This window comes from Psammomys obesus, unplaced genomic scaffold (genome assembly GCF_907164565.1).
Source record: "Psammomys obesus unplaced genomic scaffold, mPsaObe1.curated_primary_1811, whole genome shotgun sequence".
Classification (NCBI taxonomy): Eukaryota; Metazoa; Chordata; class Mammalia; order Rodentia; family Muridae; genus Psammomys; species Psammomys obesus.
In genome coordinates this window covers 8,672,480-8,694,653 of record NW_026592548.1, presented here as the reverse complement: position 1 = coordinate 8,694,653, position 22,174 = coordinate 8,672,480, and the positions used below count along the sequence as shown (strand labels likewise).

At 40.3% G+C, this 22,174-nt stretch overlaps 1 protein-coding gene and 1 pseudogene across 2 annotated transcripts; one reads left to right on the top strand and one right to left on the bottom strand.

Annotated features, from left to right (window-relative positions):
- Positions 1-4,553: 4,553 nt before the first annotated feature.
- Ifi44l (interferon induced protein 44 like) lies at positions 4,554-14,645 on the bottom strand. Of its 2 annotated transcripts, XM_055614266.1 has the most exons (10): positions 14,557-14,645; positions 13,774-13,881; positions 11,901-12,376; positions 11,194-11,242; positions 10,506-10,701; positions 9,284-9,436; positions 7,646-7,817; positions 6,344-6,444; positions 5,627-5,801; positions 4,554-5,342 (listed from the first exon to the last, which is right to left on the bottom strand). In XM_055614266.1, the coding sequence occupies exons 3-10, from the start codon at positions 12,364-12,366 to the stop codon at positions 5,284-5,286; spliced, it is 1,371 nt and encodes a 456-aa protein (XP_055470241.1). In that variant the 5' UTR covers positions 12,367-12,376; positions 13,774-13,881; positions 14,557-14,645; the 3' UTR covers positions 4,554-5,283. The 2 variants fall into 2 exon arrangements, with proteins under 2 accessions (XP_055470241.1, XP_055470240.1); XM_055614265.1 differs by lacking the exon at positions 13,774-13,881.
- Positions 14,646-14,881: 236 nt separating this feature from the next.
- LOC129682170 (chromobox protein homolog 3-like) lies at positions 14,882-16,786 on the top strand (annotated as a pseudogene).
- Positions 16,787-22,174: the final 5,388 nt, after the last annotated feature.

Sequence of the window (22,174 nt, the reverse complement as noted above, 5' to 3'; positions counted from 1 at the left end):
CTGAGCAATGGCAAGCAGAGAACATTATGTTATACATACGGGAATTTTGTTAATGAGAAGCCATCAGATGCAATGTCCATACTGTCTGAGCACCTATGGTCAGGGTCTGATGCTCCTTGACATCAGAAGGCACAGATAATTGTGTTGCAAGTTGAGTGTCACATATCTGCCTACACTAGAGCATCTGAACATGTGGCCCCAGGTTTAACATCTCTTCAGGAGGAGTGATGTTAAACCTTTAGGAGGTGGAGCCTCGCTAAAGAAAGTGAGTCTCTCGGTCTGAATGTTCAGAGGTGATCATTTATGGTCCAGATGATGTTTACGTGAGCTTTCTGCTTTCTGATCTGCCAAAATGTAAGGGGTCTCAACCAGAACCTCCCACAGACATGAGCTCTGCTAGACTTTCTCCACCAGGATGGACGATACTCTGAAACTGTAAGCCAAGAAGCTTCCTTCTCTTAAATGTACTATCAGGTCACAGCAATAAGGACACTGACTAATATACTATCTTCATTTTAAGGACTTCCACAAAACTCATGTTGACCCACAGAAATTAACCTCAGTATGGCAGACATTTGTTTGTTCAATAATATGTCTAGAAATCTTAGATTTCAAAAAACATGTCAGTCAAACTGAAGTAAGATTTCTCCTTTCATTAAATGAATAGTGTTATAAAGGGAAAACAGGAGATCTTTGAGGTTGTCGGAGGTTTTCCTGCTTCAGATGAACAATAACCCAGGGGGCTGGAGTCCTGAACAACGAGAAACATTTTATAGATTGAGTGGGTTATATCTAGTAGTGTGTATGTGTGTGTGTGTGTGTGTGTGTGTGTGTGTGTGTGTGTGTGTGTGTATGTATGTATGTCTGGGTATGTCTGTCTCTGCATGCATACAACAGCAAAGGAAGGCCATGCACTTGAAAAAAGAGCAAGGAGGGGGTATATGGCAGGGTTTGGAGGGAGAAAAAGAAAAAATTGATGTGATTATTTTATAATCTCAAAAATTAAAAATGGCCATCAAAGAAACTCTAGACCATCAGCTTCCAGGTCCTTTTTCTCCTAAACTTAAAAAATGAGTGACATGCCACAGGGAAATGAGGCTTAAAAATGGTTTATTGCAAGTTTATAGGTGAGAACTTAAGAGAAAGGAAGAAAGGCCAGGCCAGCTCCTGTGATAGGCTGCTTTCAAGAGCCTCTTCTAGAGGTTAATCAGGCTGTCCTCAGTTGAGGCATGGGATGAGAGATGGTGGTCCAGTTGTCCCACCGTGAGCTGTGTGTCCCCCATACCCATGTCTGGGCTGGGGTCTTCATCACACGGTCATGCATATTCTTAATGCAGTCTGATTATTAAGTTCCCATGCAAAGGGAGAAGAAATAAAACCAGAAATAAGAGCATGAACCAACCAGAATCCCTAAATATTTTTGTTATTTCTGGCCCCTGGCTTAGACTAAATTGTCCATATACGAAAAGATATGTCGAGTTCCTGGACAAGAGAGAACAAGTAAATTTGTCTTCAGTTATGCTAATAACTCAGATGCTCTTACTCAGAAAAATACATTTTCAAATGAAAAAAAAATCATTTTAATGAACCAATACCTTTGAGAAATGGATATTCCCTGTTGGGAATGGTGGCACGCTCTTGAAATCCTAGCACTGGTGAGTCTGGGGAGAATAGTGATTTCAAGGAGAGCCTGGGATACAAAGAGAGAAACCTAAAAGAGGAAATTGATATATTTGATCTTTTTCTTGAATCTGGAGAAGGCATAGATGTTCCATTTGAGTTTAGATTATTGATAAATCCCCCTCGGGTTAGAACTCCCCAGCTTCTATCTGCACTAGTTTTCTTAGTGGGAAGCGCTCACCCTGTATGTCAGTAGCATTTGAATAGGAACAGAGAGAGGTGTGCTTCAAGTGTTAGCCTTGTCTAACTCTAAAGATAGGGGAGTGTCTTTCTTTCTGCTATAAAATCTACAGACAGCAGGCAGGGAATTGTGGACCACTGTGAGACTGCCGATCAGCACAGCTCGGTAGTGCTGGCTTCAGCCTCAGATCAAGACGATGCTACAAGTTTAGGATGGGTTGTCCTGCACCCTCACCTCCATGGCCACCTGCAGGGAGGGTTAGGATGTGTTAGAGATGGGTCACATGCTCATCTCTGGAGCATCTGGAGCCAGCTTGGCACCCAAATCAAGCTTTTTCCTTGTAGCTAATTCTAGGCTCACCTACTAAAGTATCAACCAGGAAGTGATAATCTGTTAAACCGTTTTTCTTAAGAACACATGGGATTATATGCTACAGAGCACACTCTCTGTGTCCTGAGGTAGATACTGAGTGAGTCTGCACAAAGCACAAATTTCAGAAACCATCACTTTGGAATGCAAAAGCCTCCCTTACTCATGACTGCAAGGCTGCTAGCACCAATATGTCAGTCTCTACGCCATCCCTCTGCCTCGTGGTATACTCAAGCTTTGTCTATTATGCTGTTTAACACGCTTTTTTGAAAGAATTTAATGACTTTGGCTACATATCTTGCTTGATGCTAAATTATATAAAGTTTCAAAAATCCTGAACTACATCTAAAATGCAACAAAGTGGTAAGTCCCACTATTTCCCAGTGTACCGGGGAAATACTTGGGGAATCAGCAAGTTCAGAGAGGTTGGAAGTTTCAGCCCTCTTGAGTCCCTCTCTTGCCACTCTTTCCCTGTAGGAACTTCAATTTCATATTTAATTCCATGAGATATGTGTGTGTTTATAAACCATTACTGTGCATACGGGGTTTTATGGACAGTAAACTGGGCCTCAAGGCTTTTACTCCCAACAGCTATGCATATCCTATGGACAGTCCTTCTGTGTCTTGCTCTCTTAGCCTTTGCACACTCACCTTTCTTCTAGGCTGTATATCTTCTTCACAAGGCTACGCCATGCCACCTCTTTATACAAAATAAAGATTTGCCACCTTCTGCCCAGATGGTCTCAGAGTCACAACGATAGCAAGGGTGTACCCCCATCGTCAGTGCGGAGAACGGTGAATCCTCAACCGGCTTCAGTCTCTTTCAAGCAATGATGGCCACACCTTACTTCCTTTTCTCTAGATTTAATGTGGAAAAGCCCACCTGGTGTTTGTATCTGCACTTTCTACATCCATCACAGCTACACTGGTTGCTGCTCACACTTTGTTCTCCGTAACTACTTCTGTCTCTACACATCAATTTCCTGTATTATTCAGCTTCTAGATCTTTCTTAAAACTCTAGCCGTCCCCTACCCCCATCAGCCACCACCTAAGGCAGTCAGGAAAGCTGGTCCCAGGCTATGAGAGGGGCACAGCTGGTCTGCTGCAGCACTCTGGAGAGCAGGCACTGCCCCTGTCTGGGCAGCTCAGTAGTGCTGACCCTGGAGGATAGGATGAAGGTGATCCAGCCTGGAGTGTATGAGAGTGGAGCGCTGTGCCAGTCTCTCGCAAACTGCAGCAATTGGCAGCATGGGCCTCATCTGTTGGCTGAGCAGCACAAGGGAGCTGCTCTGGAGGTGTTGGTGGGGGCTGAGCCAGGCTTGAGAGCAGCAGCGTCGACCCTGACTCCTGCCATGGAGGCACTGGGTGGCCTAGCTGAAGCCGTTGAGCTCAGCAACCACCCAGGCCTAGATTCTGAGTTGGCCCACCCCAAAATCTTTATCATCTGCTAATGGTTGGGATGGTGAAAGGGCCATTCTTGCTCATCCAAAGCTGCAGGATCTCCAAGACAGGCTGCAATGGGATGGCAGGGAGGAATCCCAATAAGGACCCAATAGTGACAGTGTCACAGAAGCCAGAGATCTCGAACCAGACCAAAAACCCTTTGCAATGAACATTTGCAAGTGAAGATGTGTGGATTGTAGGACCCACTGTGTCACATTACAGCTTCTACAAGAAGTGTTTTGTATGCTTTGTTTTGTCTGGTTTTTGTAGGTTTTGTATTTTGTGGGGGGCACTGTAAGAGTGAAAGGCAGATATGAGGGGATGGGGAGAAGATCGGGACTAGGGTACATGATGTGAAACTCAAAAAAAAAATCAATAAAAAGTTAAAAAAGAAACCTTTGTATCCTCATGGTATCGCGGCTCTTGAACATTCACAAGAGCACAGCTTCCCTTGAAACACTCCTTTAGAAAAACCCATTTCCTCATACCTAACCCGAGAAAATTCTTGTCCTCTTAGTACTCAGAAGAAAGAGTAATTTGGATGAAAGTAAGATACACTGTCAGGGTACAAGTCTATTGAACCCAATGTATTTTTAAAAAATTAAGGGGCTAGAGATGTTTCTCATCAGTTAAGAGTGCAAACTGCTTTTGCAAATGACGTTTTCAGTTCCCAGCACACACACCAAATGACCCCCTGTTTCAATTTCAAGGGAACCTGACGCCTGTCCGCCGCATACACCTCTCATGTGCACACACCCACACAAATACACATATGCACATAATTTAAGATAGTAAAATAACCATTTACCAAAATAATAAAATATTAAAAATAAAGAAAACTAAACAAATTGAAGAATTAGGAAGGTTTGCAAAAACAGCTGAAAAGAACATTATAAGATTTATTTTTCTTTAACAATAGTTCTGACTTTGAGAGCTGCTTTGGGGACTTCAAATCATTTGGAAGACTTGCATGACAGCTTTCTTTGGTGATGAGTAAGATTTCATATCTCAATAGTTCCACTTTAGATACACAGCTATGATGCTATGGAATTCAGCTAATTAAAATCAAGCATGGCAACATTATAAGAAGAAACTTTATTTCATGAAATTAAAACATTAATGTAGCTAATGTAGTTGTAAATATTGGGGTTTCTTTAGTTAGATTTGTTTAGAGACATTCATGTTAAGTGAATGCCGTCCATTCTTATTTCCTTGTTCCCTTTTCAGCACCTCACTCTAAAAGTCTTCGCATTCATGTGGAGTAGTTATGTGAGGGCATGTTATCAAGTTAGAGAAAGTGTTACAGAAGACTCATCATGAGTATTCTTAATGCCTACCAGACCTTGCGGTGAGCTCTGTGACTTCAAGGCAAACCCAAATCCTGTTTCCCCAAGAATTCACATTCTCTTTAGAAAAGCAGGTATCTACATCATTTTGTAACTGCTGTGCAATCAGTTAGAGCACAGCTGTATAATGTGCTAGAGAAGTAAAAATAAGGCAAGTTTGTTTTGCCTAAAGAATGTGAAAAAGACATCAAGATATTAAACTGTAGATGGTAGAGTTATATGGAAGCTCATTTGTTCTGGGACAGCTCTCTTCTTTTCACGTCTCAGGGTTCAACTTCATTCTTGATATGTGACTCGTCATTCATGGAGCCATCAGCTGATGCTGTCAAAAACAGAACAGGAAACATTAACAAAGTCAGGGTCTCGGAGACTGTCAGCAGAGCCACCCTCCTTGGGGAAATCAGTTTGGGAATAAAATCAGGGAGACTGATATTACAGTGCATGTGCCATTTCCTCACACTGCTCCTAAAGCAAGACACACAAAAGCAGAAATGAGCACACGCCACAGTACATGTCAGCAGTACGTAAATGGGCCCTAACCACCCCATTGAAGTACAGCTGAGAGTTTTCCAAACGACACAGTGCTTTAGAGAGAAGCCAAGATACCAGTGTCCTCAGGAGGCCAGTCTTCCAAGGCATCATCCGCAGCCCGCAACATATGCCTGAGTACCGAAAAGATCAGAACATCCTTCATAGGCTCCAACCTTCGCTCTGACGCATAATTTCTAACCATCAAGATATTAGCTATAGGAATATTTAGCATGGTTTGGACAGTCTTTACCTGTGGAAAATATATTCAAAATGATTTTTATGTAAAATATATTAATGAAGCATTTATATGTATACATATGAAGTATATCACACTAAAAATTTAACTGAATATTAAGTAAAATTTAGGGGCAGAAACTACAAGGGTAATGGCTTGATAAATCCTCTTCAGAATATAATTATAATGTGGATAATTATGGTTGTAAAGTGAAATATAAACTGGAATGAACTGAGCAATCAATCCATTTATTTGTGCTAATTAGGACTGAACTCAAGGCTTCACACGTTTGCTCTCTCATTGAGCTACTTTTTATTTTGAGACATGGTCTTGAATTCACTCTGTAGCCCAAACAGGCCTATAACTTGCAATCTTCTGAGCATCTGACATTTCAGGTTTGCCTAACTGAATCCACCTTGACCTAATGCTCAGTTCACATATGAATAAACACACAGAGACACACACACAGTGAGCAAGGGGAGAGAGGAAAGTCAACTAGCGAGCACAGGGCTATGATTCTATCCTTAGATCACCTGTGTATATACTTCATTCTTTACCTGGCTTTTAGAAGTCATACTTTCTGTCATGTTTAAAAAATCGTCATCGAGAACTTCATCATAGTTATACACATTTGTGAGTAAGGCTACGTGTCCAACACCTGTACCAAATAGACATCATTATTATTGGAATATGCCAAGACAGTTTTAAATGTACGTATGAACACTGTTCCCTGTAAGATGAGGAGTTGGATGTGCAATATTCCCAGTAAATCTCAGTATGGAGCTTGATCTTCTGAAGGTCATTTCCTTCTAAAAGGAGAGCTTCCTTTGAGATATATCTAAACTCAGTCAATTTGCAAACCTGGTGTGCTCTTAAAGTGGGGAACATGGCTACTGCATCATTGAACTAAAAAGTCAGTCAGGTCATTAGATAAAGCAAATTAATACCATGATAATGTATGCCTATGTATCTATTATAGACATTTATTTTTAATAATGGTAACAATAACAAATATTAGGAAGAATGCAGAAAACCTGGATTGATCATAGTGCTAGTTGGAATGTAACAAACACGGTATCATTTCTCTGCGTTAACAGTTTGGTAATTTTAAAAAATTAATACACATTTACTAGATAGCATATCAGTTTAATCTTTAGGTAATTCATGTCCCCCCAAATGAAAATACCAATGTTCAGAAACATTTTATTTATAACACCCCAAACCTAGACAACGATTAAACAGATCCTGGCATAACTATACCAAGAAATAGTACTCATTAACCAAAGAGTAAACAATCACTACATATAAGCTCTGGCATGAACTTGACAGCGTTTTAAGCCAAGTTAAAGCAGTCATTCTTAAAAGGTGGCATAATGAATTATTCTTTTTACATAATATTCTCAGATGAAGAATTATAACCATAGAGAAGTGGTCACAAATAGTTAAAGATGGTGACGGGGCAGACTGTAATATTTGCAGTGATGAACATAATTCTGTATCCTGGGGTGTAGACATAGCTTCATGAGTTGCTACACATGATAAAATAGTGTAACAGTCTCAGCACCCTGGTTTTGATCTAGCAAGCTTGTTCCTGAGAGAAGATGAGTCTGTTCAAAAGCCAAGAGGATTACATAAATGAAAACTAGAGTCAGCCTAGTACTTCAGGCCTGAAGGCTAACATCTAAGGTGTCTCTCAGTCAAGTCTTCCAAAGATCCTTTCTGAGCTTGCCACCATCCTGGAGCTCAGAACATTTACCAAAGAGAACAGAGCATGAGATTCCTCGCTACTACTTTCTTTGTAACTTCCTGTGACGTTGTAATTATTTCCAATTTTTCAAAGTTTATACAATGAGACTTACCACAATCTACTACATCTTTGTGAATTTTTTTGAGCTTTGCCACCATTTTATCAGACAATGTGTTAACAGAGTTGATGTCTAAGACAAAAGCCACACAGTGAATCCTGTCCTTCAGTGGTGGAGAGGTGACATAAGCGAAGTGCTTTGGCTGAATTGGCTCACTTGGGTTGAACTGCATAGAAACAAGTTGATATTCAGTTTTCAGAGAGGCTTAACCTATACAACAGAAAGCACAGCTGTTCAGTTTCCCCTTCTCCAGCTTCCTCCCTGGTTGCTTAGTTACAGCTTCCTCCCTGCCTGTTTCTCATTGCCAAGATCTCACTATAGCTATCTTAAAGACAAATGGCTTTATTTGTCTTTAAGAAATGACAATTAACCACTGTAATTATTGAAAAAATTGCAAAGAATACAATTTAAAAATCTGACTTAAATTTCTAGTATCCAGAAGCAAATACTATTGAGATTTGCTGTGCATCATTTAAGATTCCTCTTTGAGAATTTTACTGGCTTAAATGGGCTACTAGATGGTGAAGGGCAGACAGGGAAAGGAGAATGAAATGACATTTAAATTTAAAGACTAGGATTTCTTCTTAATTTTTTCAAGGCAAAATAAACTGAAGTGAAATGAAAGAAATATCAGCTTTCAGATTAGCGTCCCCTTATCAAAAGCAGGACAGTGATCTTTCTGTTAATGAGAAAATAGCTTGAAAAAAATAGCAAACATGTGTTAAGTGCGTACTTTGTGTGTGTGCGTTCAATGTTGAACTGATTTGACTCACTCTTTGCTATGAAAACTGAGGGTCTTAGTGATGGGACTCTCCCTACCTCTCTGCTCTCTTTCTCCCTATAACTTTTCAATTCCATTTCTTCATTAGACTGTGAGACTCTTGAAAATAATACCTGTGCTCTTAATTAACTGTGGATTCTTTCAATGATTCTCTTTTTGTCTAAAACAAATTACATTTTTAATAAATAATTTCAAATAAATGAGCACTTAGTCAAACTTCTCAATCAAGTTCATGTGAGAAAAAAGGACCAATGTTTAGAAATTGAAGCCAATTCCATTACATTCCATACCTAAAAGAAAGGTACTAAATGGTTGAATCTGAGCACTTAGAGTGTATTGCTCACCTAATACTCTCAGATGTTTATGACACGAACACTACTGTCCTTACACTTCATATATTTAGAATCTAAGGTTTAGAAAGCCATTATATGACTTCCTTCATGGGTACACATCTAACACAGATCCAGACAAGGAGCAGTGCTGCCTCACTCCTATGGAATACTTCAAGAGACAGTGGATAATTATTCTAATATCTTCTCTAATAAATTACCATTGGATTAACTACTTAAATGTCTTCTTCACTCATGGCTTGCATTATTAAAAGAATCACGTAAACAGAACATTCCTACAATCCTCTACTGGAATTCAGAGAGGTCAAGCCCTGCCATTTAGTTTTCTTTCTCAATGGTACATGCTATAAGGACCATATCTTTACATTACTCTTATGACCATATATCCATTTAAAGTAGAGTAGTACTAATGTTAGAATCATATATGGCCACTCAAATGCTCTTGTAGGGTAAAGATGCAATGAAACAATTTAAAGTATCTTGGGGTGGAAGAAATCTTACCTGATACCCGTCTGGTACACAGCCATTTAAGATGTTCGGTATGTCGTCTATGTTCAGTCCCTCCTCTTCCCTCTCATCGAGCCCCATAGAGTCACACAACATAAATCTGAGCCTTTCACCACTCTCCCCACATTTAAGAGAATACATTCTGTACTGTAAAAGATTACTGAGTTAAAGGATGTTTGTTAGCATTCAAGACAAGAAGAGAAGGAGAAAGAAAGCTATCGTTGTATTATAAGGGCCTGGAACCAGCGTGGACCTCGTGCTGCAGCCTCCCGAGGGCTGGGATGGCAGGCATGAGGCGCCACATCGAGCTGTGTACTCACACATGTGATGTGGAGATGCTCCAACACTGTGATGTGGAGATGCTCCTACACTGCACTCTACTAGGAAGTGCAGAACTCGTCTGTGACATCACCACAGCTCAGACACTGAAGCATTTCAGCGAATGCTTAGTGGATTCTGTTCTTGCTGTAGCATCTTGCCTAGTCTTCTCAGACTGTGCTGACATGTTGAAATAAAGCCACATCAAGAAACAAGAACCTCCAACCAAAAAGTCTGCTTGAGCTGGATGTAGGTCCCCTCCACATATGTGGCAGATGTGCAGCTTGTTCTTCATGGCTATTAGAGTAGGAGTTGTCTCTGACTCAGTTGCCTCCCTTTCCTATAGCCTTGTCTGGTCTCGGTGGCAGAAGAAGCACTCAGTCCTGCAGGGACTTGATGTGCCAGGGTAGATTGGTAACCATGGGGTGCCTCCTCTTCTCTGAGGAGAAGGGGAGAGGAAAATGGGGGAAGGGGATGTGAAGATGGGGTTGGGAGGAGAGGAGGAAGAGGGCTGTGGCCAGGCTGAAACTGATTAAATAAATTAACTAATAAAAAAAAGAAACAAGACACAATTTATGAAAGTCTTAGAAATGTTTTGATATTTAATATAGAACCAATGACAAATGGATGCAATAGTCTTGTGGTATATTTGCAACAAGTGGGAAAGGTGTTTTCCCGTAACTAATCCTTGGGTCTGTAAAAGCAAAAGGCTTCTCTGGATGATATTATTGAATGGAGATAATTCTGATGCAAGTTTATGTCTATTTTACTTAATTACTTGTCATTTAATTGTAGATTAGAAAGAAGGTTATTTCTGAGATAAAATTGCAAAGAAATGAACAAATGCATTCATTGTAACCTGTAATCACAGCCTTTCACAAATCTTTGGGTAGGTTACCTGCTTGGTGATTCCGCTTTCATCAGACCCCACGGTGGCCTGGCGGGTTAGGTGGCCTTGGAAAGCAGACTTCACTGAATTGAAAAAGCTGGATTTTCCAGAACCTACTGGGCCCACCAAGAGGATACGAACTTCTGAAACCAAGTCTTTATAGGGCCGGTAGTCTCTGAGAGCAGAGAGCAACTTTCCTCGGTGCCTGTTCAGAATGTAGGAATTAAGTACAACAGTAGATCTTCCAGAAAGCAGTGTAACTAAGCCAGGGCTTCCGTGTCTTCCATTTTAGAGATGGGGTTATTTACATGCTTCTTTTGATAGAACCTCTATCATATATTAAGTATAACACCTTATATATTTTATGCTTAAATAAACTGCATTTATATATCAGAATGAAATCTCAACCTATAACAAGCCATTGATAACCTTAGAACACAAATCTTTGAGATATATTAACACTGAAAATGATTGTTAGCAATAAAATATATTAAGGGGAAATAAAAATATATTCATATCTATAAATTGGAAAAGGGGAATTTTGTTTTTTATGGTAACTGAAATATTGTCTGTCAATAACAACTTTTTATCATTCCAAGTAATATGATTTTTTTAATCTTTCTAGTTCATTGTCAGCATTCTAAACACAATTAATCTAAATAAAGTTAATATCAGGTAGGTCAAGAACCTAACTTACTGTTTGGCAGTCACCATCTTCTTTATGAAGCCTGGATCATTCTTAATGCCTACAGAAAATAAGCACAGCATAGTAAGGCCCCTGACTGCTCGGTCTATGTGGTCAAGCCTCCCTCCTAAACAGGGCTGGTCTGCTTGTGTAACCCGGCCTCTCAACTGAGAGTTCTAGTTGGCAGCATTCTGAAAGGAAGAGGGGAAAACATGAAACTCTGAAACGGTAAAGTCAAAGTTTCTCCCTCTTGATCTCTCTGCTATCATCCTCCTTTCTTCTCTCCCTCCTCCCTCTCTCCTGTACCTACTTTCATCTCCATCTCTGTCTTTCTGTTTATCCTAGAGACATTTTGAGTGACCATGACCCAAGAACAAAGATTTCTGTTACCCCAAATTTCACATTCCAATGTGGAAGCAGTTTTACAACGTTTTTGTAGTTTTAAAGAACAAAAAAGAAAGGCATAAATTAAAGCAAGCTTAAATTGTGTTGGGGGGGTACAGCAGAGAGGCAGATACAACAAAGCCATTTCTATCTGTATACACATACATTGGTTTTTGTTTTGTTTTGTTTTTTGGGTTTTTTTCTTCACAGTAGTCTATAGTCCTCGTCCTGCACAATAGGTTTAGTCATCATCTGTCTTGCCCTTGCACATGAATAATAATGCATAAACTGCAAAGACTAGAACCAAATGTGAAGGTCAATCCTTTTGTACATACCATCAACTCGAAAAATTTCGCATTCCAAATATTGAGAGATCTTGTCAAGATTAAGTCCTAGCACTTTTATTACTACCTTGTTTAGATGAAGTTTGCGTTTGCTTGGGTCTATGGTGAGTGATAAACCATATGGTGAAGAAAATCTTAGCTCTGGAGATTTTATTGTGGTTTCTAGTGTGTTCAAAAATAAAGCTGATATTCCAGAGCTCTTATTCTTTTCAAATGAAAACCAAACACAAGCACTTGGCTTTTCACTGAGAAAATGCTCCAGCATAAAAACGCCCACAACATCTTTCTCCAGGTGAACTACTGTCATTGTGGATCCCTGGTGAGAACATTTCTTAGTCATCTCGATAACACAAGGCTTGTGCACACTAGACTTATAAAGAAGAGTCAACGATGCATTCCCAAGCAGATATTTCAGAATCTTTTCCTCTAGCCATGTCAATCTGGTTGTCACTTCCATATTCCTGTAACTGATAGAAAAACAAATAGAAGTTGACTGGCTAGCATCACATAGCAGTTTAAAATGCAAGTTTCTGTTTAGTTCCGGTGAGTTAATTGTCCTCTGACCCAATTAAAACACATTACGATATTGAAGCAAAAAAATATCATATGTAGACATGGAGGAATAGCAATTATAAATGAAAACTAAATATTTTTGAAACGATAAGCAACATTAAAATGTAATATTGTACTGAAAATAATGGCACACTCAGGAGACAAAGGTAAGCCGATGTCTGTGAGTATAAGGCCAGCCTGATCTATATAAATAGTAAATTTCAGTCTAGCTTGATCTACCTACACAGTGAGTTTCAGTCCAGCCAGCATTACATAGGGGGAGCTTGTCTCTAAATAAATAAATAAAATTTAACATTGGTTGACGAAGTATATTCCAGACTAAAGAAAAATATAAAACAAAAGTCAGCAATCAACAAACATTTTATCTTAACTAGACAAATAGTAAATAATTTACTGGGCTCTGTAGATCACATAGTCTCTACCCTGGTTACTTGACCTCCATTGTAATCACAACAGTTATGGACAATATATGCCGTGGTTTGTGTGCTGACCTCAAGATTCATGTGTTGAGAGCTTTGCCCTTAATATGATGTTGACTGATGGAAAAATAGACAGGACTTAGTAAGAAATTGCTAGTTCAATTTAGTAGCTCACTCTTGTAAGAAACTATGGTATTGCTCATAGAACCTTAGTCATATTTCTTGAGAGAGTTGTTATAAAAGCCTCAGACTGTCTAGGATTCTGGCTTCTGGTTTAGCGATGTGATATCTTCTGCACACATATGGCACCACCATGATACAATCCTCCCTGATGCGATATAACCAAGAAGACATGTGCCAAAGCTGGACAATATAACTTTAGATATCTAGAAATGTGAGGTAAATGAACCCGTTTCTTTTATGAAGGTAACTGGTCTGAGATGATTTCTATAGGAATAAAAACATGCTAATTCTCTATCTAAGCAAATGAACGCAACTGCATGTCAATAAAACAGTTTTAGCACTCATCATCTATAATTTGTCAACCTATAAATCAAAGGATGGAGATGAAAATAGATACAAAAATTGTTCACAAAGAAAATAACAAAAATAAGAAAGGAGTCAACAGATAAGCTCTCCTACAGTGAGAGCTAATCTCACAGCTGTCATCCCAGTTACTGAATGAAAAAAATCAAAAATCATAGAAACTGTTTTTGAAGTATTAAAAATCATTGGATAGTTAATCGAATTAGTAGGAAGTCAATAAATAATTGTATTACTGACTAGGATTCAGAAGAGATAGCACAGAAGAGCAAACTTGACTTTTAAAATTGTATTTCCCTGAGTTGTTGATATCAGCTTCAGAGAGATACCTGAGAGGCTTGGAGATGGTTCAGTGAGAGAAATCGTGGTCACACAAGTACAAGGTTGTGAGTTCAAATTCTCAAGACTTCTGTAGAGCCAGACACAGCAGTACGGATCTATAATAAGAGCATTGCTGTTGCTATAAGGTAGCCCAAATAAAGAACCCGCTGCAGCGCGTGGGTGAGGTTGGTAGAAGGATGTGTGTGAGGTGGCCTGCTACAAACAGCAGTGCTCAGAGACCCCACACCCAGCTTCTCCTCTCTTGAAAAGACCTGAATGCCCTCAGGGTCTGAGTTTAAACTCTTCCAGTGTTAAGGGGAAGGCGTTAAGTGTTAAGTGCGTGGAGTTAGTGTCATAATAAGAGTCTGGAAGAGAGGAGGTGCACGGCCAGCCGACTGTACCAGAGGGTGCTGGCCATGCACACCCTGCTGGCTGCTCAGAGGCTGCTGCACCTTGCGGGTCATCCTTGCTTTACTGTGTTCTATTTTGTTCCATTTTTTTGTAATTAGGGCAAGGTGAGAGGTTCAATTAGTCTAAGAATGCTTAGCCGTGCCTCAAACTATCACAAGAAAAGGGAAGAAAATGCTTTGTCCTGTGCTTAGCTAGCTGCTGCGTGCCGTCGCCCTTAACTTTCCTTTTCCTCCCTGGGAAGGAGGTTGAGAAACAGAAAGCCAAGCAGAAGAGAAGAGAAAGAGAGAGACAGAGACAGAGACAGACAGAAAGGAAGAAAAATCCTTGAGCCTGACCACATGCAGACATGCGTGAAATGAAGATGACTCCTGAAAACTTACCTTTAAAAGTCCTAGCTGTAAGCTGCAGCTCAGGCCTGCAACCCTCTCCACCCGGTGCGCTCCCTGCTGCTACCCTTTTCCAACCCTGTTTCCGGCTTTCTAGCCACACAACCTTTGTACGGGTCCCAGAGGGTGCTGACTAGGCCCCTCCCAGAAGAACTTGTAATCCAAGTTCAACACCTGAGGCTGAATGCCTTGGGAGCTCCCTCCCTGGGACAGGTGCTGCTTCAAGAACCCCGCTGTTTAGCTGGCCAGCCCTCAGGACACCTGAGGGCGCCACACTGAGAAAGCTCTTAAAATCTTCGATTAAAAAAAAAAGTCTTCTAATAAAACTGCATTGCAAAAAATGGGGGAAAAGAAACAATGGAGAGAGTAAAAAGCTGAAAAGGCAGAGCCTGCAGAATTTGTGGTAGAGAAAGTGCAGGATACAGTGTAGTGAACTGGAAGGTGGAGTATTTCCTGAAGTAGAAGGGGCTCACAGATGCTGATAATACTTGGGAACCAGAGGAAAATTCAGATTGTCCGGAATTGATTGAAGCTTTTCTTAATTCTCAAAAAGCTGGTTAAAAAAAAAAAAAAAAAAAAGATGCCATGGGCTACAACTGTGCAGGGGTTCTAGGTTATCTCCATGAACAGTCCTTGGTTGGAGTATGAGTCTCTGGGAAGTTCCCTGTGTTCAAATTTTCTTGTTCTGTTGCTCTCCTTGTGGAGTTCCTGTCCTCTCCAGCTCTTACTATTTCCCACTTCTTACATAAAATTCCATTCACTCTGCCTGACAGTTGGCCATCAGGCTCAGCATCTGCTTTGACAGTCTGCACAGCAGAGGCTTTCAGAGGCCCTCTGTGGTAGGTTCCTAGTTTGTTTCCTGTTTTCTTCTTCTGGCTTTCAGAAGCCCTCTGTAGCAGGTTTCTAGGTTGTTTCCTGTTTTCTTCTTCTTCTGATGTCCATCCACTTTGCCTTTCAGGATGGGGATTAAACATTTTAGTTAGGGTCCTTTCTCTTGCTTGGTTTCTTTAGATGCATAGATTTTAGTGGGTTTGTCCTATGTTGTATGTCAATATGAGTGAGTATATACCGTGTGTGTCTTTTTGCTTCTGGGACAACTCACTCAGGATGATCCTTTCCAGGTCCTACCATTTACCTGCAAATTTCATGATTTCCTTATTTTTCATTGCTGAGTAATATTCCATTGTATAGATATACCACAATTTCTGCATCCATTCTTCAGTTGAGGGGCATCTGGGTTGTTTCCAGCTTCTGGCTATTACAAATAAAGCTGCTACAAACATGGTTGAGCAAATGTCCTTTTTGTGTACTTGAGCCTCTTTTGGATATATGCCTAGGAGTGGTATGGCTGGGTCTTGAAGAAGCGCTATTCCTAGTTGTCTGAGAAAGCACCAGATTGATTTCCAGAGTGGTTGTACAAGTTTACATTCCCACCAGCAGTGGAGAAGGGTTCCCCTTTCTCCACAACCTCTCCAGCATGTGTTGTCACTTGAGTTTTTGATCTTGGCCATTCTGATGGGTGTAAGGTGAAATCTCAGGGTTGTTTTGATTTGCATTTCCCTATTCATGGAGATAACCTAGAACCCCTGCACAGATGTAGCCCATGGCAGGTCAGTGTCCAAGTGGCTTACATAGTAATGGGAAGAGGGACTGCCTCTGACATAATCTGATTGGCCTGCTCTTTGATCACCTCCCCCTGAGGGGGGAGCAGCCCTACCAGGCCACAGAAGATGACAATGCAGCCACTTTTGATGAGAACTGATAGACTAAGATCAGAAAGGAGAGGAGAACCTCCCCTATCAGTGGACTTGGGGAGGGGCATGCATGCAGAAAGGGAGGGAAAGTGGGATCAGGAGGGAAGGGGGAGGGGCTTATGGGGGATACAAAATGAATAAAGTGTAATTAATAAAAAATAAAAAAAAGTTAAAAAAAAGATGACACAAAAAGGAATTCTTTATCTGACAGTGAATCTGATGATAGCAAATCGAAGAGACTAAACTCTGCTGACAAACCAAGGAGCTTTGCCAAAGGTCGTGATCCTGAACGAGTAATCGCTGCCACAGACAGCAGTGGAGAATTACTGTTTCTCAAGAAATGGAAGGGCTCGGATGAGGCTGACTTGATGCTGGCAACGGAGGCGAATATGAAGTGTCCTCAGACTGTCATCACCTTTTATGAGGAGTCGCTGACTTCCCATTGCTGACCTGAAGATGAAACACAGTAATTGTTTGATATATATATACATATAATATATATAAACAATATGTCTATAAATACATATAAATATTTACATATTTATATAAATCTATATATCTATAAATTTATATTTATATACTTACATAAATTTGTATGTTTATAATATATATATATATATATATATATATATATGTCAACTCCCTTTCAGAAAATGGAATTAGACCAAGTAGTAGTATGGTTTAGTGATAAGACTTAATCCCAGCACTCTGCAGGCAGATGGATCTCTGATTTAGAAGCCAGACTGGTCTACACAGTGAGTTCTAGGTCAGCTAGAGCATGTAAAGGTTCTTCTGGTAAAATAGTCATTTGTAGAAAGTTGAAATCTGTACTAAAAGTTCATGATTCATGGATTCTGTTTGCTGTAGAAAAGTAATCATGATTAGCGATGTTGGCAGTTTAAGAGCTGCTGACATAAGTGAATGAACAAAATTTGCTGATATTAATAACCTGCATGCTTTTTCTTTACCATGACTCATTCTCTACAAACAGAATAAATCTTTTCCGTATTTGGTTCTGGTTTAATAAGCCAGAAAAACAACTTTATAGCATCAGAATGTCATGCAAATGTATATTCACTTTATTATAAAAAATGGTGAAGAGTGGTCAATGAATAATTGCATGTTCCCTTAAAAAATCCTTCCTGTAAGGTTGGTTGCCTTTGTCTTTAGCCCTGTAATTGCTAACGCTTTCACAGTTCTTCCTAGAACTGCACTATACCTATTATAGCTCTGCTTCCCGAAGTCCAAAAACCTCTTGAAAACATCAAGCAAATTAGAAGTTCTGGTGGCCCGGCTGTTGCTCCTCGAACCTAGACCCTCTCCATGGAACCTAGACCCCCCTCCGTGGAACCTAGACCCCCTCCGTGGAACAAGCCCAGGGTAGTTCTGCTTTTCTGACTCCGTGCAGCACCTCTCAGTTCATTTTTCCGGCCTACTCACTCGCACACCAGCACTGCTCTAGACCTGGGAAACGAGAAGCTGAGCTAGAGAAAAGCATTAAGAAGCATGCAGAGTGCTCAGGAGGATGGTCGAATACCCAGGCCGTTACACACAGGACTGCTGCTAAGTGCAACAAAAGGAAGAGGAGGAAGATTTCAGAGATCTAAGAGGACAGTGGCCTCATCCAATTGGGGACATCTGTGAAAGGTCTCCCTGAAAATCAGAGTTCAAACTGAAGCATGAAGTGAAGGAAAGAGAGAGAGAATGCCGTTACCTGTGCCTCCCATGCAAGGGTTCAGTCCACCTAGAATAGAAAGTGATAGGAGAGGCTGTGCCTATGCAGCTCAGGGGTTCTTGGTTTGTTGTTTGTCAGTCCCATGATGCATGCTGAGAAACGGCCTGCAGCTGGTTAGGTGTTGAAGGCCAGCCCTTCTTTGATAGAGTGCAGATGGAGCAGTGGCATCATGGGTTGTGTTGTGTTTGCCAAGCTCACAATACTGCTTTTATATGTTCATGTGCTATGGTCATAGCTGATTAAGTTCTTATTAGGTCTTTGGGTTTTTGCTTTTTGTTTTGTTTTGTTTTTCCTAGTAAATAATGTTTTGTTTTTTCTTTCTTAACTAATTTATTTTATTAATTAAAATTTATTCACTTTGTATCCCAACTGTAGTCCTCTCCCTCAGACCCTCCCAATTCTACCTTGCCTCCCTCTTCTCCTCCTATGCCCCTTTCCAGTCCATTGATAAGGGCAGTCCTCTTACCCTTCCACTTGACCCTAGCCTATCAGGTCTCATCAGGACTGGCTACATTGTCCTCCTCTGTGGCCTGGCAAGACTGCTCCCCACTCAGGGGAAGTGGTCAAAGAGCCAGTCACTGAGTTCATGTCATAGATAGCCCCTGTTCACATTACTAGGGAAACCAATTGGATACTGAGCTGCCATGGGCTATATCTGTGCAGGGTTTCTAGGTTATCTCCATGCATGGTCCTTGGTTAGAGTATCAGTCTCAGCAAAGACCTCTGGGCCCAGATATTTTGGTTCTGTTGCTCTCCTTGTGAAGCTCCTGTCCCCTCCATATCTTTCATCTCCCCCTTCTTTCATAAGATTTCCTACACTTTGCCCAAAGTTTAGTTATGAGCCCCAGCATGTGCTTTGATACACTGCAGGGTAGTCTTTCAGAGGCTTCTGTGGTAGGCTACTGTCCTGTTCCTTGTTTTCTCCCTCTTCTGATGTCCATCCCATTTGCCTTTCTAAATGAGAATTTATCATTTTACCCAGGGTCCTCCTTCTTGTTTAGCTTCTTTAGGTGTACAGATTTTAGTATGTTTATCCTATGTTATGTGTCTGATATCCACTTATAAGTGAGTGTATACCATGTGTGTCTTTCTGCTTCTAGGATACCTCACTCAGGATGATCTTTTCTAAATCCTACCATTTGCATGCAACTTTCATGATTTCTTTGTTTTTAATCGATGAGTAGTATTCCATTGTGTAAATGTACCACAATTTCTGTATCTATTCCTCAGTTTAGGGAAATCTGGGTTGTTTCCAGGCTCTGGCTATTATGAATAAAGCTGCTACGAACATGGTTGAAAAAATGTCCTTGTTGTGTACTTGAGCATCTTTTGGATATACGCCTAGGAGTGGTATAGCTGGATCTTGAGGTAGCACTATTCCTAATTGTCTGAGAAAGCGCCAGATTGATTTCCAAAGTGGTTGTATAAGTTTACATTCCCACCAGCAATGGAGGAGGGTTTCCCTTTCTTCACATCCTCTCCAGTTGTCACTTGAGTTCCTGGCCATACTGATGGGTATAAGGTGAAATCTCAGGGTTGTTTTGATTTGCATTTCCCTGATGACTAATAACGTTGAGCATTTCTTTGTTTCTCTGCCATTCAATATTCCTCTATTGAGAATTCTCTGTTTAGCTCTGTATCCCATTTTTTAATTGAATTACTTGACTTGTTGCTGTTTAACTTCTTTAGTTCTTGTATATGTATTCTGGATATTAGCCCTCTGTCAGATATTGGGTTCTTGAAGATCCTTTCCCAGTCTGTGGGCTATCGGTTTGTTTTGATGAGAGTGTCCTTTGCTTTACAAAAGCTTTCCTGTTTCATGAGGTTCCATTTATTGTTGATCTTAGAGTCTATGCTGTTGCTGTTCTGTTCAGGAAGTTGTCTTCTGTGCCAATGAGTCAAGGCTCTTCCCCACTTTTTCTTCTAGCAGATTTAGTGTGTCTGGTTTGATGTTGAGGTCTTTGATCCACTTGGACTTTATTTTTGTGCAGGGTTAGGGTTCTTATTTGTATAAGTAAGTTATTCATCAGTGTCCTGGATACTTTTATGTCAACTTGACACAAGCTAGTGATGTCTTAAAGGAAGACATCAGATTCCTTTGAGTCTCTTCTAGAAACAGTAACTTTCAAAAGGCTCACCTACTTAGATCATAGGAAGACAACTTATCATTTTTAAAATAAAAATTATTAACCATAGTATTGGCATCTTATTGTATTCAGATCTTTTTACACATCAAAAGAGAGTATATAAATCACAGGTGGGAAATAGAGGTACATCATAAAATTTTATCAACTACATAGGGCATGTCAGAGGGCCAAGACAATAACTCTAAGCCTTTTATATTTCTGTATTCACTTGTTTATTCTTCTATCCATTAACCTATTTTTCTTTCAATAAAAAATGTTACTGAAAACCTATAAATCATTGGTAGAATCTGAGACATAAATATGGATAGATTATATCCTCATGAAAACATCCCAAATATGTAAGGAAATATTGTACTTAGGAATAAAGTTAAATGAAATAAAGAATTTAGGCAGAAATAAATGATTTTTTAAATATTTTTATATATTTGGGAAATATAAAAAGAGACTGTTCTCATATCTTGAGTCCTACATTGATATACATCAAAAGTTTCCTCTAAGGAACTGTGCATTGAAGACTCAGTCCCTGATATAAAAGTCTTGAGAAATAAGGGACTTTCACCATTGTAAAATCATAAATGTACCAACTTTATCGGTGACTGAACCCATGGATAAGTTCATTACTGAACAGTGTGTTCAACGATAATGTGTAGCTTGAGGAAGTAGGTCACTGAGAATGGGCCTTGAAAGAACTGATCTTGGCCCCAACTCTCCTCAGCCACCAGGACACAAATATTTCTGTTCCATGATGTCCTCTTTGGCATGCATTCAGCTGCCCCACAGGACAAAAAAATATGGGCAAAAACTATGATCCAACATAAATCTTTCTGCAAGTTGCTTTTCTAAACTATTTTTCTAAACTATTTTGATACAATGTTGGGAATCTTACTATTGCAGTACCTATACCACATTAATGTCATTTCTGAAGTAGAATTCCCATATCAAAGTCTAGAACTTCACGACTAGAGAGGGACCAAAATCTTACGGCCTGTAGCATGACCATTTAACTGAGTAAAGAGCCCCCTGAAAATGGTATTTTCCATTCTTGGTGCTAAGCCAAAGGAGATGAAACCACAGTTACCTCTCATGACAGATTAAAGTATAACCCTGTTTTTCTTCTCCTTATCTGTTTTCTCCTCTTCCCTATACTCTTCTGGAGACATACTTACAGTCTTGCTCGAGGGCCACATTGTAGTTGTACTTTGTTCCTTCATCTCATGATTTTTCTTTGTGCGGAAATGCTTTGCCTCCTCCAGTTGCTTCAGTGCCCTTCTTCCTTCCTTTTTGTGATTTGCCTCTTGTTCTTGTCAAGCCTGAGATCCTCAGTTTAAGTGAGCAGATGATTGAGAATACACACACACACCTCCAACACTGCACAAGCACCATCACGTAACTATTTTGACATGACTGGTTTTTCTGAAGAAAAATATTCTTTCAAAGAAGAAGAAAACAGGAAACAACCTAGGAACCTGCTACAGAGGGCCTCTGAAAGCCAGAAGAAGAAAACAGGAAACAACCTAGGAACCTGCCACAGAGAGCCTCTGAAAGCCTCTGCCCTGCAGACTATCAAAGAAGATGCTGAGCCTGATGGCCAACTGTCAGGCAGAATGAATGGAATCTTATGTAAGAAGTGGGAAATAGTAGGATATGGAGAGGACAGGAACTCCACAAGGAGAGCAACAGAACCAGAAAATTTGAACACAGGGAACTTCCCAGAGACTCATACTCCAACCAAGGACTGTTCATGGAGATAACCTAGAACCCCTGTACAGATGTAGCCCATGGCAATTCAGTGTCCAAGTGGCTTACATAGTAATGGGAAGAGGGATTGCCTCTGACATAATCTGATTGGCCTGCTCTTTGATCACCTCCCCCTGAGGGGGGAGCAGCCTTACCAGGACACAGAAGATGACAATGCAGCCACTTCTGATGAGAACTGATAGACTAAGATCAGAAAGAAGGAGAGGAGAACCTCCCCT